Raw genomic sequence first — 15,549 nt, forward strand, 5'->3', positions numbered from 1 at the left:
CTTCCTTTGAATTGTCGTGTATTTTTAGGCAGTTTGCAAATCTTTCTGTTCCCTGGACAGCTGCGGATTCCCTGGGACTGACAGGCAGACAGCTGCACCGCTGCCCTGCGATTAAAGGTAACGACACCAAAATTACAGGAATACCACAGAGATGCTGGCGGTGGATGGATGCCTTGCACACGGAGAAGTCAAAAAACAGAAGGTAGTGAAAATCTTGAAGTTATCTTCCTTTTATTACTCAGTTTTGGAGCATTATCTCTGCATGCCCTGCTGCTGAATGATGACTTGTGTGTGCAAATTAACCATGTCCCTATTTTCAGGAAGCAGGAAGAGATCCCGTGCCTGTCCTATTAATTTCTGATTGCCAAGGGCAAAATATATCTCTGTAAAACTGGACAACACCAAAATTTGCAGCTCTGCAAACTTATGGTTGCAAGTCAGGTATTCTCTGCTATCCAATTCTAAAAGAGCTTAAGTCAGGCCATAAGCTGTGGAAATAAATTGTCTTGCAAGGCTTCAGAATTAAGCTGTATTGTAGAGCTACATCAGTCACACACACACACTCCCTCCCTCCCTTCCTCCCTCCCTCTCTCCCAAAAAGCAACTTTCAGGATCCGGGGCTGGAGACGAAGTGGTTTTTCTGGATGTTTGTACTAAGTGGGTGAGCCTGTCTCCTTTCTTTAGTGTTATAAAAGTGGGGGGAAGGGAAACTAAAGAACAAGGAAGAAGCCAAAAACATAAGAGCAAGCTGTGGGAATGCAGCCTTGACCAAAGGAAAAAAAAAAAAAAGATAATTGTTTTTTTGGGGGAGGTCAGATGGTAGCTAAAGCAGGCCTGGAATAATGATTAGTTAGAGCTATATTAGTGTCAGATTGTGTGCAGGGGAAACGCAAGTTGCTGCAGCTTCCTTTTCCTATAAAGAACATAGAGAGGGCATCAGGCTCCACAATAAACTTCTGCTAAAAGCACTTCTAAATGTAGAAGCCTGCTTGATGGAAGTTAACTGAGTGTTAAAGGTCAAAAAGGTTATGTAGGAAAATGTTTCAAAACAGTGCCTTTTAACACAGCAAATGACTGATCCATCAAGGTGACCAAGAAGTATGCCAAGCCCGTATATTGCAGGAGAATTAGCAAATACAATTTTAAAATGTGCTGAAGTTCCATCCACTTCTTGGAAAGCGCTGGTGTGGCTTGTACTTGGATGTGAATCTGGGGCAGAAGGGATGGGTTTGGACAGCAGCTGCGAGATGGTTTGCAGTAAAATGGTAATAGCAGAAAAAAATAGAGTGAAGTACTGGTTATCCTGAAAAACATGGTTGTAAAATGGTGATTTTTTAGTATAAGGTAGCAAAAATACATGATTTTAAATGTTGAGGAACCCCTTCCCTATTTGGAAGATGGGGATGTAAAACTGAAACAGCATCGTGGCAAAAAGCACTGCGCAAACAGAAGACGTTTCTGTTAGGAATAGGTTTTCTGGGGTATGTTGGATGGCTTCAGGCTCCTAGGATAAGGTGAGGTGGGGGATAAGGCACCTGGGTTTGTGGGTTAGATAAACCTTGCTAAAATCTGTGAGCTCAGCTGGGATCCTCTGTTGCTCCTGCTGGGGGAAGGATTAAGCTGTTTTAGGGTGAACAAGTAGGATTAAGCTGTTTTAGGGAACAAAACACCTGAACCAACAACGAACTCCACTGGAAACTGAGCACATCGCTCCCAGAATCAAAGCTGAGAGAGATGAGGTACCTGCGGGGAAGCCAAGGAAGTTTCAGCAAAGTGAACCAAGTTTATTTATGACAGAAATACGAAATGTGCTGAACGTGGTAGTGAACCCCGGTTTGTGCCTGCTTAGGGGTGTCTGCCTTGCAGGTCCGCGAGGTACGGTGTGAGCTGGGGGTGTTGTGGAGCGAGGAAAAGGTAAAAATAAGGAAAGCAAAAGGGGTCGGGGGGGGTCCCGCTGAGTTTGGGGGGCTCTGCCTGGGCTGCGGGCGAGCTGCGCGCTCTGCTTGCGGAGGAGAGGAAGCAAGCGTGACTTCGGGACGAGAGTTCAAAATAAAAAAAAAAAAAGAGAGAATAAACCCAAGGGCACCGAGCCGGCCCTTCCCCTTCCCTGCCGGCAGCTGTGCGCCTCTCCCTGCGAGCAGAGCCGGCTGCGGGCTGGGGGGGCGCCGCCGGGGTGTCCGGGGCGGGGCGGCGGCAGCGGGGCTGCGGAGGGAGCTCCGCCGCTCCCGGCCCTTCCCTTCCCTTCTTTTCCCATCCCTTCCCTTCCCCTCCGACCTTTTGCCGGCTGGGTGCTCGCTTGGGCTCCCCGCGATGCCCCGGCCGCTGCCCCCGACGGAGCTGTACGCGGCGGAGCGGGCGGTGGTGCTGGTCTCCTGCCTGCTGTCCTGCCTGGGCTCCTGCCTCCTGCTCTGCACCCATGCCCTGTGGCCGGAGCTTCGGACGCGTCCCAGGCAGCTCCTGCTCTACCTCTCCTTGGCCGACCTCCTCTCAGCCCTCTCCTACTTCTACGGGGTGCTGCAGGACTTCGACAGGACGTCGTGGGACTGCGTGCTGCAGGGCGCCCTGTCCACCTTCTCCAACACCAGCTCCTTCTTCTGGACCATGGCCATTGCCCTCTACCTCTACCTCACCATCGTGAGGGGCTCGCCCACGGGGGCCGGCTTGCTCTGCTGCTTCCACGCGGTGAGGTGGGTGCTGCCGGACGCCCCGGTGAGACGTGGAGCCCATGGGTGCCCCGTGTGCGGCACGCTGCGCTCACGGCACCCACTTGCTCCTTGGGGATGCCGTGTCCTTCTCGAGTTCCTTCTGACCAGGGGTTTTGCTGCTTTGGGACTAACCAGCCCTGCTTGTTTCCCCCCCTTGCTGCACCCATGGGAAGAAGTAGAGACGTGGAAAAGTTAAAACGGGTTGCTTAAGTTGCAAAGATAATGTGCCAGTGACTCAAAATCCTGGCTTCTCCCCTTCCACAGCCTGCTCTGACACCCTAGCAGTAATAACCCGAAACTTGTGTTTGCTCTCCCTGCCTGCTGCTGCCCAAGCTCCCGCGTTTGGGATCCGTTTCCCGGATTTCCCGTGTCTGTTTGTCCTCCCCCTTCCCCTAGCAGGTTGCTGTAACCCAGCGCTCCTAGGGGAACCCAGACCGCAAGCGAGGAGGCTGCGAGAAAAGCGCTCTGAAGGTTGTTTTGGCATGTTTGATTGAAAGCCAGACAAAGCAGCCCACAGTGTAGCTCGATGTCTTGGTTGCTGCTGGTTAGTGAGCTGATTTTCCACATCATGTTCAGTAAAAGCCTTCATTATGCAATTTGAGCTTGTGTGATCATGTGCTTACCTCCACGCCGAGCAAAACAGTGATCCCTTAGTGCTCTGGGCTGCCAGGCTTTTGCACTAAATTATACAAGGAATGATTTCTTTAAAAAAAAAAAAAAAAAGTGTCAGGGCAAGCAAAGGAATGGGTTTTATTTGTTCTGTTTCTCAGTGAAATATTTGTCACCTCTTATTGTCAACAGGGTGACTTGGGAGGTGATTGAGTTAGAGCTAAGTAAAGATGGGGCAGTGACAGACATTAAGGTTAAGAGGGAATCAGGGAGGACAGGAATCCTGCCCCACCTCTTGTAATTGCTGCTTGATGCTCAGGTCTGCCTGCGAGCAAGCCCAAGGTGCCTGCACACACGTGGCCAGCCGCACCAGCACGGGGTGCAGGAGATGAAGTGAGATGCAATGAGACAGGAGGCAGCTTGTTTTCTTTTTTTCCTTTCAATTGAGGATGATGTTGCACTGGGTGACTTGTGGAGAAGAGGAATTGCTGCTGAAGACACGCATGGGGCTGAGGGAACAGAAACACGGAGCCTGACTTCTTCATGGGCGTGCTGTTTGCATCAGGCTGCATCAAAGAGCTGCTGCAAACCTACCCCGCTTGTAATTTCCCTGTCTGCTAATTGCTCGCAGTGTGAGCTGGGTCTGTACTTAAACATCTCGGCCTGGTTTAATGCTGCTCAGCCTCGTCGGGTGCAGGGTGCAGAAGGCAGCTCGGGGAGGCTCAGCGAGCTGCTGCTGGCCCTGATCTGTGCGCTCCTTCACAGCAGTCAAATCCCAAGAGCACCGTGGCGCTGCGAGAGAGGAAGGGAGTGTTCGAACTCAACTTCCTCCGGGTGAATTTGCTAGGTTTATTTTCAGGGCTCTGCAGTCAAAATCAAATGCCATCTTCTGCTCTAGGTGTTGCTCAGCTCCGCTTGCCCTGTTTAAAGGGCAGTGTAGATAGCTTTCATCTAAGTCCTATTTCCAGGTTCTGCTTGATAAGCAGTGACTCCCATTCTGCGTTCAAAGCGTCTTCTTGCTTTACAACCTGTGAGCAAAGCAGGGAAAACAAGTGAGGACCTGTCCTCCGCCCAGCCCCTCCTGACACATCCTCCTTCCTGCATTACTGTCACTACCTGACAGCTCCATCAGAAGCACAAATTCTGGATGTTGTGCTTGGCAGGGGCTCCCCCCATACTTTTCAGTGCTTCAGATCCCTTCTGGGTGTCTGCCTTGCTTTTGGCCAGAAAAATCTTGTGCTACACACACAGAAATTTTTGCAACTCGTATGGAAAGATCCTAGCGTGTGCACTAGCTGCAGGGGGGTGGGCAAAATAAAAGAGGGCAAAAATAGGTGATTCTCTAAGGATTTAGAGATAAGTTTACACGTTTTTGTCTAGGCAAGAACGTGGGACTTCTTTTTTTTCCTTTTATCACTTGACAGGTTGCTGACATGGTCACGCAGTGTCTGCCATGTGAAGAGCTGTGCTGAGACGGGTGTCTGGCAGGGCTGGAAGGCAGGACGGGGTTGGTCGTGCACAAGTTTTCCAGCCCTCTCAAGCAGTTGCTCATCCAGGGCATGTGTTTGTAGCAAGGCGTGCTCGTTTAACATTGAGCATAACCAGAGACTCTGTTCCTTAGCAGAGCAGAGCTGGCTAAGCGTGTGTTGGAAGCTACTACCTGGAATTTTGTTTTTAGGGAAATCAGGACGTTGCAGGGGATGAAACCTGATGAACGGGTTTGTTCCTCACCGAGTTGAGTCACGGTAACACATGCACCTCTTTTAGAGCTAGACTGGGCAACTGCAGGCCCTGGTTTGTTTTTAAACACGTGTTGAGCTCAGAGGAGCTTTGAAAACAAGCTTGCAGTTAGCTTTGAAAATATTTGTAGTACTTGTAAGCTGCAAGTTCTGGCATTGGGAGTGTTTCCAGGCTACCTCGCTTGTTCTGTGTTTCTAAATGTCAGGCATCATTTGGTTGGGCAATGGCTTTGCTCTGAGAGCAGCTGAGCCAAACTTAGGGCGAGGAGTGGGCCAGATCCCACCTTGGGATTGTTCCTTGCTTTGTCTTCGATAGGTTGCTGTCAACCTCTGAAGTGTTTGCATTTCATGAAAGGGCTGTGCAGATGCTTGTAAGCATATATATACATATATGTGGCTTAGTCTCCTCATTCAGAACAGGCTGTAGGTGGTCAGGCCAAGCCAAGGATGCTACCTGGTTGCTGCTGCCTCAGCTTTTAAATTCTCTGGGAGAAGTCTTTGTATAGTAGCAGTGGCTTGGTACTAGCATACTACAGACTCAGTTAATGTTTGGGTAAGAAAATACAGAAATTAAACCAGTCGTATATTTGGTCTGGGGTTGTGCTACAGCATGTGCTCGAAGCTCTTTCCTCAAGTTGGGTGGATCCCCAGAAGCCTGATATTTCTCTTGAAGAGTAAAAATTCCAGTTCCCACCAGGAAGCACCTGCAGGTTGCTGTAGGATGGCTGCTTGTCCGACCTGTGCAGCCCAACAACTGCGAATCTTCCCTGCTTGCAGGAGCCAGTGGGGGAGGAAGCACCTGTCCAGAGTAAATCAAAACATGGTGGTAAGCAATCCGACCTCAGGCACACTGAGGACAAGAAAACCAGCCCAGCGTGAGTCCTTGCCTTACCTCATATAAATGCAGTGCTTGTGTTGATCTGGAGTGATGTGCTGGATTGGATAAATTTGTATTAATAGGTTGCTGGGTGCTCTATTAGGGAAATAAGTACAGTTGTATCTGCCTGAGGGATGGGATTGCCTCCTTTTATCTCCTGCACTGATGGCATTTAGATCTGAGAGGCCCAACCTACGTAATTACACCGTGGGGCTCAAAGGAAGATTTCTGCCTCTTCATGCTATCTTGGATCCTTTTTAGTCCGGTCTTCAAACTTGCTTTGGGTGTGTGTAATGTATTATTTTCTGGCTCTTCTAGATAAGTATGAAGCATTGGTATTTTCCAGTCCTCGGTAATCTGTTCTGTAGGGGTTCTTAAAAATAATTTAATCATGAGTCTCAGTTCTCCTTTTCCCCTTTTCTAAAACATTTTCAAATAAGCTGGAACTGATGAATTTCCTTGAAATGTCTGATTATTTTCTAGATTCTTTCCAATTTCACTTTGGGTTTGTGATCCTTTGTGCTTAATGTTAGTTGTGATAACCTTCTGATAGCAATACACTCTTTCTGTGAAAACTGAAGCTTAAATTAGGCTCCTGATGCGTGGCAGTTTTTTTCCCCAATCTTTCTTTTATTGGTTAGGTACTTGAAGACTTCTTTTTTTTGGTCCCTTGCTAGTGAGCTGTTACTTCATACTGTAGCCTCTCCTTATGTGTCTGTATGTCCTCACACTGTTCTTTTATATTTATAACTAGTAATTTGACCCAGTTTGATCTCCTCGTATCATTCTCTTTCAGTTTCAGGTCACTGTGGAGATCATTATTTAGGCAAATTAGTTTCTTAATACATTTCCTTTGTCCTGGTGCTGGACTCATTTGTGCTGATGTCCTTTAATATGGTTTCTTTAAGGAAGGGCCAGTTCTCTTGAGTGCTTATCTGTACCTCAGTGGTCAGTTCTTCCAGATACTGAAACGTGAACCTCTGAGCCTAGAGTCCTTGTTCTTGGGCCACTTCACCATTTTTACCAGAATGAGAAGGTTTTGAGAGGTGTAGAAGGAATTTTCATGGTGGTGTTGATGCCTGGTGCGTGTTCAGGAGGCTCTGATAACAGCACAAGGAGGACTCCCGGCAGCAGAGCTGTCCTTAAACACCACCACCAATTGACTCCGAATATCTTATACCTTTCTATTTACATTTATTTTGTGTGTATATAGGTGATGTTAGGAGCGTGATCCTGTCCATGTTCTCTATAGCTCCTCCAGGCCACCAGCAATACAAGTATGAACCAGGATGATGGTGAGACCAGTACAGCACTGGCTTTTTCTTTGCGTCTGCAGAGAGCAGGGTGTTCATGCTGAAAGCTCAATCTCAGCTCTCTGAGGCATTTGCCATTGTTTGAGGAACCGTCCCTTGTAAGCTTCCTCAGAAACATTTTCTGAGGGTGAATGTGGGAAGGGCAGGTGATGTGATTTAGCTCCAGTGTTTCAGCCACGGGGTGATGTGTGAGCTGTACATCGTGGGCCGGGGCAGCTCTGTGAAGTCCTGGGTATTCACAGCCGATGGGAAAGGGCTGGGTGTTTTTACATCTGGGCTGGGGGAATCTTTTGATTCTTGCTCACAGCTTTTTGTGGGCAGCCCGAGCTGCTGAGTGACTTAGTCCCTGTGTGTCACCGCAGTTATTTTTCTGCTAGGTGCTTCCCTATATCTGCCTCTGCTGGCAGCACAGAAGCTGACGTCAAAACACAGCTCCAAATGATGTGCAACTGGCTCCTCTTTGCTTCCCCAGCTTTAATGCTGTTACCGCCAGTGCTTTTCTTTGGGAAGAAACTTTCCCTTGGTCCTTCAGAAATGATTCTTGCTCCCAAAATATTGACTACACCTCCATCAAAACTACCAAATAACCCCACCACTACTACTAGCACCACCATCAACTACAAAAACACAAATGATGCAATGAAATCGTGGATTTCTTTGTGTCACCTGTGCAAAGCGTCACGTAGGAATCAGTGCGGGGTTTGGTTGCTTGTGTTTTGAGAGCTGTGAACGGGCCTGCTCTCGAATGGCTGGCTCCTGCAGGATGGGCACGTTGTACTGTGCTGTGGCCTGCCAAATCCTGGATCTCACCTGCTAGATGTGCAGGCCAGGTCTCATTTCTGGTGCTCAGGTTGGCACATCATCACCTGTCCATCCTTTGTGTGTCCTCCAGGACTGAGATCCCTAGTTCTTAGAGTGGATCCCAGGGAATTGAAGCGGGGACTGTGTGGGTTTGTGTTCCCCACCGGGTGCTGTCAGAGGCCTGCCTGTCACAGCCACATCCCTTAGGCTTGGTGCAGGAGTGCTGGCATCCTGCAGGAGGAATTGGCATCCTGTGCGATGAAAGATCCCTTCGTCTGTCACCCATTTCTCCCAGGGTATTGGGGAGACTAAATTGAGTGTGTTCTTAGCTTAACCTTGCTGCTCTTGTTCTTTCCTCAGCTGGGGAATCCCCCTTTGCATTACGGTTGCGGCTGTTGCTCTGAAGAAGATTGGCTACGATGCCTCCAATGTTTCTGTGGGCTGGTGCTGGGTCAACTTCGATGCAGAGGATCGGGTCTTGTGGATGCTGCTAACGGGGAAAGTTTGGGAGATCCTGGCCTATGTGACTTTGCCAGTGCTCTACATCCTCATCAAGAAGCACATTAACAGAGCGGTGAGTACTTTGCTGCTTTCAGATCACATTACAGGCTTGCTGTGTGACTGTATCCTCCCACTCTGAAGATTTCGCTGTGTATTAGCAGCTACACAGGCAGGAATTGCTTCATAAACTGCTGAAATATGTCCAACTGCTGGGAGAAGCAGTACTGCTGAGTCAGCAGCCCGTAGCATCATTGCACAATGACTTAGCACCAGAAGAATGTAAAAGCCTCTTGAAAACTTAAGGGGTTACGAGATGAAATGTGAGTCCTGCAGCAGGAATTGAGACAATGTGTGAAGGACAAAATTCAGCTTTTATCAGTCACCCACATAGTTCCACTTGTACCAAGCCTGAATTTGGCCTCTGGACTGACTTACCTAACCACAGTCATTTTAGGATTGCTAATGACAGCTTGCTTCTGAGTCCCTATTTGTACTTGCAGGCCTCAGAGGGTTCTTTGCTGCTGTTTATTGTGAGCACAAAGAATCCAGACATATTGGACAATACTTGCATAATAGAAATGAAATCTAAATTATGACATTGGCGGAAAGAACAACACCTAATTAGTTGCATTAGAAAAAGAAATCCAGAGAAATGTCCTTCTGGAATGTGTTGCTGTGCACACCTGCTTGCTGTGGTGAAGCTATGGCAGTAGTCATGGATAAACACAACTCTGGTGAGGGCAGGATTCCCCAGACAAGCTGGCAGGACAGCACAGTCCGTGCTGGTCCCAAGGGATCCAGGGAAGGGAAGCTGGGAAGGCTTTGCTCGTGCCTGTCACCACTACAGACACAAGGCAGACAGGACTCAATGTTCCAGCAGCTGTTGAAGACAGCAACGTGACTGCCTGGAAAGCTGATCCCCCTGCTGCTCTGCCAGGGACACGTGGCTGCTCTGTTCTCCCGTCCTGCTGAGAGCCACTTGATGCTCGGAGCGGGGTCGGAGCAGCAGCACGTGGGGCTTGCTGGGCTGGAGAAGCCCTCCTCTAGGAGCTTCACACTTCCAAGGAAGAGCAACAGCCGGCCAAGGCTGGGTTTGGGCTGGACTTTTGGGTTTTGCAGGGTTGGTTCTGGCATGGTTTCAGATTGTGGAAGTATCTGCTGTGGGGGAGGCATCTAGTGGGCATATCAATCTTTCTGAATGAGAGCTGAGGAGTCACACCTGGGATTACTGGAGCCCAGGAGAACGCTGCATGAAAGCTGTGTGTGCTCGGTAGCCCTGGTGGCAGGAGAAATAGTCTTCAGCAGGTGAGCTGTCCTGAGATTTAATCTCTTCACCTGCATTGCCATGCTAGTATTCATGCTCATGTGTCCCCAGAGGTGCTCCATGGGTTGTGGTGCCCTGCTCTCCCCCATCCAGGATGCTGCATCCATCCAGCAGCTTCCAGCATGGAAAGATCTCAGGGCCTTGTACCTCCAACTGCCCTTATCCAGGGCATAGATCCCAGAAACATTTTACTACCTGTAATGTTAGAGAGGCTTGCTGGCTTGTTAAACCTATGGAAGACCGTTGCTAACAGTGTATGGTCAGAAATCAAGCACCAGGTCCTGCACAGGGACTGCTGGATCTGTAAAATTGCCCAACCAGGCACCAGGAGAGCAGGTTCCTGCAGCACTGATTTGTTTGTCTGACCCAGCAATGTAGGGTATAATAAAGCTCTAAAAAGGGCTGGATCTCCTTTATTTGCAACTCCTTGGCTTTAGCAGGAATGTTTGCATTAACAAGGGCAGTATGTGGCTCAAGACCATCAACTGCCCACAGGATGCAAAAACTGGGTTGGCTTTGGAAAGAATTCCCAGAGCTCAATGTCCTGAGTGTGTAGCCTTTTTGTTCACATTTTTGTCTTTCCTCCATCTCCACGGAAGCATGCGGCGCTCTCAGAGTATCGCCCCATTCTCTCAAGAACACCGCTTCAGCCCCGGACTTCCATAGCAGATAAAAAGCTGATTCTCATCCCTGTCATCTTCATCATCCTCCGCATCTGGAGCACCGTGCGATTCATTCTGACGCTCTGCAACTCCCCTGCAGTGCAAAACTCAGTCCTGGTTGTCCTGCATGTAAGTATTGGCCAGGCAGCGTGTTAGAAGGAAGGTCTGGAAGGGAGATAAAGCCTGGTTGCTCTCAACATCACTTTCTGCGCCAGGATGCAGCTCAGGCTGGCACAACACATGCGCGATGCAGGAGCATCAGCTCCCTGGGATGCTCAGCAGTGCAGTTCCAGCATCATCTAGCGGACACTGAGAATAACTGCAGTGGGAGTTTGCCCCAGGCACGCTGCTTGTAGGAAGCTGGGTGCCTGTCCTGGAGCAGGGGCAGCCTGCTCCACACCCAGACCAGGCTGCAGGAGTGGCACAACAGCAGCCGGTGCTGTTTTGGGGTGTGAGACTGTTTTTTCCTCTGTTTCCCTCGCTTAGGTGGAAGTTGCTGACAGCACTACAGCTGGTCTCACCTGACGTTTGATGTTTTGGATGGGGGGGAGTGTTGGTACAAACAGCACTGGTTAATTCCTTTCTTGCCCCCTTGCAGGGGATTGGGAACACGTTCCAAGGAGGTGCCAACTGCATTATGTTCGTCCTCTGTACGCGCGTGGTCCGGGCTCGCCTGCTCTCCTCTCTGTGCTGTTGCCACTATGATGACTCGGGTTGGCCTTCAACAAGGTCGAGCAGCACCCGGCAGCGCCCAGACCCTGCTGGGAGCGAGGATGTGCCAGACCCTGAGCGGACAAAACCTCTGCTTTCCAGCACCTGAGCCTGCGCTGCCCACAGCTCTGCACTGACCTCATCTCTCTGGGTAAGCTGCATTTACACCACTTTGGGACCCAGTGCAAGAACTGGGGAGCTGCAGTTGGGGTGGAAGGGCTCCCCTGCGGGGTAGGGTTCTCCTCCTGTTGTATGGGTTCCCTGTCTGTAGGGATGACACGTGCATGTCTTCAGTACTGCACAGTTCAGATGCCTTTAGTGCCCGGAGTGTTCCTGGTATCATAATCCAATCCCTGCTGCCATTTATCACAACGGGGGACTGGGGGTTGGTGACTCATGCGGGTTTATGTAAGGAATCTGCAGGAGCCCAGCCTTGGCATCAGTTCTTTGTGGCTTGAGGTACAAGGTTTGACACTGGATGATGCACTTGATTTTGTCTGTGCAAGTGTCTTGATTCCTTGGGCTTGACCTAATGAGTGATAATTGCAGAACATGCAGGAGTTTCGGATTAAATCCAAACAGAAGCATTTGGGGCCGGGGCTCTGTGTGGGCTTCTGCCTGAGGCAGATTCTGATAGCACTCTTGTGTAGCTAAAGGTAGTAATTAAACTGGTAAGAGCAAGTTTGGAACAGCTGCAGCCTGGAGAGGAGGCTTGGGGGGATGTACTGTAGGTCTTTGGACCACTCTGACATATTTCTGGTTTGGTCCTCCCAGACCACAAAGCCTGAGAGAAAAAAAAACAAAACAAAACAAAACCAGGCAGATTTTTTAAAAATCAATAAACAATTCTTTTTAATCTGTATAACAAGGTTTTTCAGAAAGAGCAGAAGGCTCAGGAATCGCTTGGGGAGGGACAGCAGCTGCCAGGCTCCCACTGCTCCAGGCACCCAGCTGTTCCAAACCTGCTCACACTACTTTAATTTTAGTCACCTTAACAGCACGCAGAACAAACTGCATGGTACAGTGACCTCATGGGACTAGGCAGAGGCGAGTCCTCTTCATGCCAAGTCTTCACTTCAGGAAATAACTTCATTAAGATGTGAATACATCTGAGCCCTCTTGTACAAGAGCTGTGTAGGCTTGGGAAGGTGGAGTCCTCAAGGGCTCATTAGCCCATTTCATGGGGCTGGAGAGGGGCTCAGTTCTTTAGCATCCCCAGAGCCTTTGAAGGCTAGATGCAAGCATCTTTTATCTCTGGTATAGATGACTTCAAGAAGTTTTGCCTGCTTTCAGAAGTTTTTTTTCTTTTAAAACTTCTAACAGCTAAGTAGCAACCTTGGTAGCTCAACCTTATGTTAACCCCGTGTGGCTTTGAAAGAGGAGCTATATTAAAAACTGTTCTTGCAGAAAGGCAGGATAGTAAATCTTAAATGTTACAAGACATAGAATTGTGCTGCATTCATTTTTTTAGAGACCCCCCTGAAGAGATGGTAGTAATGTCACCAACTTGGCTGAAGGAGCAGGGGAAAGCAAAGCCAACAAAATCAAAAAAGACTCCTTGTTCTCAATTTCCCTTTTTCCATAACAGCAGAGTGCTGAGAAATGCTTTTGGAACAATGTGCAGCTTGACAGAATAACATTCCCTGCTCCTCGGGGTTCGGGGAAGCATGCTGGTTCGTGAAGATCAGCTATTGGCAACAGCACCTGTGCTGATACAAGTGGAAAATCTCTGACAGAAGCCTTCATGCAGGCAAGGCCAGGGAAGTAAAAACAGCCAACGGAGAGGTTCCTAGAAGTGTCTTTAGTTTCTAACGCTGCAGCTGATCACAGCCTAAATAGAAGCAGGGATGGGATAATGGGAGAGGAAGGGTCTGTGGTGGGCTGCAGAAATGCGTGGCTGCTCCTGGCAGGTCCCCTCCAGTCTTGGCATGAAGTGTAGGAGCGCAGCGCTCCCTGCAGCATCAGCTGTCTGGGAAGAGGTCTGAAGCCTTCCCTGTTGGGCATGGGCTGGAGAAGTTTGATTCTGAGCCTGTTTTCCCCCCATGCCTATTTTCAGCTTCTGCAGGGCGATGCCCCCTGCAGCTCAGGCTGCAGCAGGCCTTTTGTCCTGCCCCAGAGCAAACCTGTGCACCCTGGTGCAGGAAGAGGGGACGGTTTGGGATTTTAACTGTGCTTCATGTTGTGCAGGTGCAGGATCACCCCAGAGTCCCACAGAGGGAGCTAAAGGCTGGGGAGAAGCACCGCTGGAGTGGCCGAGGAAAATGAAGATGTCCCAGTCCTGGACGTGCAGATCCCAGCTGCGGTGGTCCCGAACTTCGCTCAGGATCTTCTGGAAGATGCTGTTTGGCTGCACTCCAGCCTCCTGGATTTCTTCCCTCCTTCTCCTCTCCCTCCACCATAAATTTTAAAACTGTTTGGGGTTTTGCTTTTCTGTCTGACAGGGCAAAGATGTTGTTGTGAGTTCTGGGGTCAACAAATAGGGGGATAGGGAAACTTTAGTAGCTGCTGGATGGGACTGTCCTGGGCATGGGTTTCAGTCCTGAGGTGTGAGACCTCCTGGGGAGCTCTGACCTGGCTCCCATTTTTCACTTGAATATGGATGACAGCATGCAGACTCATTTGTTTGGTGGCGATGGATGGTTCCTCTTCACGTTTTATTCCTCCTCGGTGGTCAGGGGTCATCATCATCACCAGGGTGCGTGCCGGCTGCATGCTTTTTGCCTCCTGGGGATATCTCAATTCTGCAGACTCCTGGTGTTGAGGGGCACCTGGGCTCAGCAGCCTGGCCTCCAGCGAGGACGGCCCTCACCGTCCACAGGAGGGTGCCCGGCACGTGCTGGCCTCGTGCTGGCCTCCAGCCAGCCTCTGCCATAGCACAGCCCATGGCCTGCTCCTGTCCTGGGAGTGTTTGTCCCGGGAGCGTTGTATCAGGGCCAGGGAGGGGACGGTTTGTTGGTTGAAGATACCGCGTTAATTTATTTACAGCTCCTCCCTTGCTTGTGTTTTTTTTTAAAATATTTTCTCCAACTTCTACAAAATAAAGTTCCGTTTCTTTACCGAGCTGTTGTTCAAGCATGTTGTGACGGGCCTCTCGGTGCCTTGAAGGATTTGGGTGAGGGGCTGTTGTGAGGTCAGTCTTCAGATTTCTTGTGTGGTGTAAAGACTGGCCAAGGCATGTGTCAGAAGACAAATCTCTTCTACTGATACATAAATGGATATCTCTTCCTATCATTTTATACATATAGAAATGTAAACCTTCAATCAGTCTGAGCAAACCTGTCCACTGCTATACATTATGTTCAGTTCCCCCAGCTTATTGCTATGATCTGTGGAATAAACAGCGTGTGGGACTTGTTTCCCATAAGTTCTGTTGATCTTACAGTCTGTGGTGCTTCAGCTGTGTGAGATTACAAATGTTACCTAATCGTGAGATTACCAATTAATTTTTCTCCAGATGAGGCCATGCTGTAAGGTAGGTGGGACTAATGCTGGGCACAGCTGGAGCTTTCCCAGGGCTTGCCCAAATAGAGAAAATTCAAGTCTTTATGGCAAAAATGGGCAGGCTGACAATAGTAGTGCTGTGTAAGTCGCCGTGCATTCACAGCTGTGAATGAACTTTACTCAGATTAAAACTTTGGCCATTTTACAGAGCTAGAAGCAGCCGGGGCCCTGGAGCAAGGAGTGGTGCTGGCCCATGGCTATATTCAGAACTGATTGAGCAACGGTCTGTGTTACTGATTGATTGCACAATGCTTCCCATGTGAGGTATCTGCTGCTCTGTGGCTTATAGCTGTGCCCCAAATTTAAGTGGTTGATCCTAAAACGTTCTCTGCTGGAGGCCTGCTGCATGGCAGGCAAGGAAATGAGCCTGGATGCTGCAGAGAGCAAGCAGAGGGAAAGGTGTTTGTTCTGCAGTGTTAGAAGTGACTGAAAGCCCCTTGAGGTATTTTGGCTGCTCTGTCAGGGGGGTTGCATCAACGCCCTGCCTTGTGTCTGCATTGCAAGCCTTTGAAAAAAAGTTATCTTGTATGTCAAGGGTTGTTTTTTTAGTTTATCCTCTATACTGCGATGTCTTTTTGCCCCTTGGAGCTCCTGTGCTCAGTGTGCTCCAGTGCATGGACCTGGGGTTGGGGCAGAATGAAGGGCAGGAGCCGTGTGCTGGCTTCCAGCAACCATCCTGGGGGGGCTTTGGAGCTCACAAAAAGCTCTTAACAAAATTTTAAGGACTAGTTTGCAATGAACCCTCAGAGTGAAGGAGAGTGGTCTGTGTGGAGGAGGCAGGTGTGGGCTGCAGGGACAGATTAAAT

At 49.4% G+C, this 15,549-nt stretch overlaps 1 protein-coding gene across 1 annotated transcript; it reads left to right on the top strand.

Moving 5' to 3' along the window:
- The first annotated feature begins 230 nt into the window (after positions 1–230).
- Positions 231–14,302, top strand: GPR157 (G protein-coupled receptor 157). Its single transcript, XM_068658808.1, has 5 exons — positions 231–2,687; positions 8,405–8,618; positions 10,469–10,660; positions 11,130–11,393; positions 13,430–14,302. The coding sequence occupies exons 1-4, from the start codon at positions 2,311–2,313 to the stop codon at positions 11,349–11,351; spliced, it is 1,005 nt and encodes a 334-aa protein (XP_068514909.1). The 5' UTR covers positions 231–2,310; the 3' UTR covers positions 11,352–11,393; positions 13,430–14,302.
- The last annotated feature ends 1,247 nt before the right edge of the window (positions 14,303–15,549 follow it).

Source organism: Anas acuta, chromosome 22, assembly GCF_963932015.1.
Source record: "Anas acuta chromosome 22, bAnaAcu1.1, whole genome shotgun sequence".
Taxonomy (NCBI): Eukaryota; Metazoa; Chordata; class Aves; order Anseriformes; family Anatidae; genus Anas; species Anas acuta.

Bases quoted from the DNA above. Each gene is read 5' to 3' on its own strand.
- GPR157 (XM_068658808.1), top strand. From the start codon at position 2,311: ATGCCCCGGCCGCTGCCCCCGACGGAGCTGTACGCGGCGGAGCGGGCG. The intron at 8,619-10,468 runs GTGAGTACTTTG...TCTCCACGGAAG, and splicing joins AGAAGCACATTAACAGAGCG to CATGCGGCGCTCTCAGAGTA. The intron at 10,661-11,129 runs GTAAGTATTGGC...GCCCCCTTGCAG, and splicing joins CAGTCCTGGTTGTCCTGCAT to GGGATTGGGAACACGTTCCA.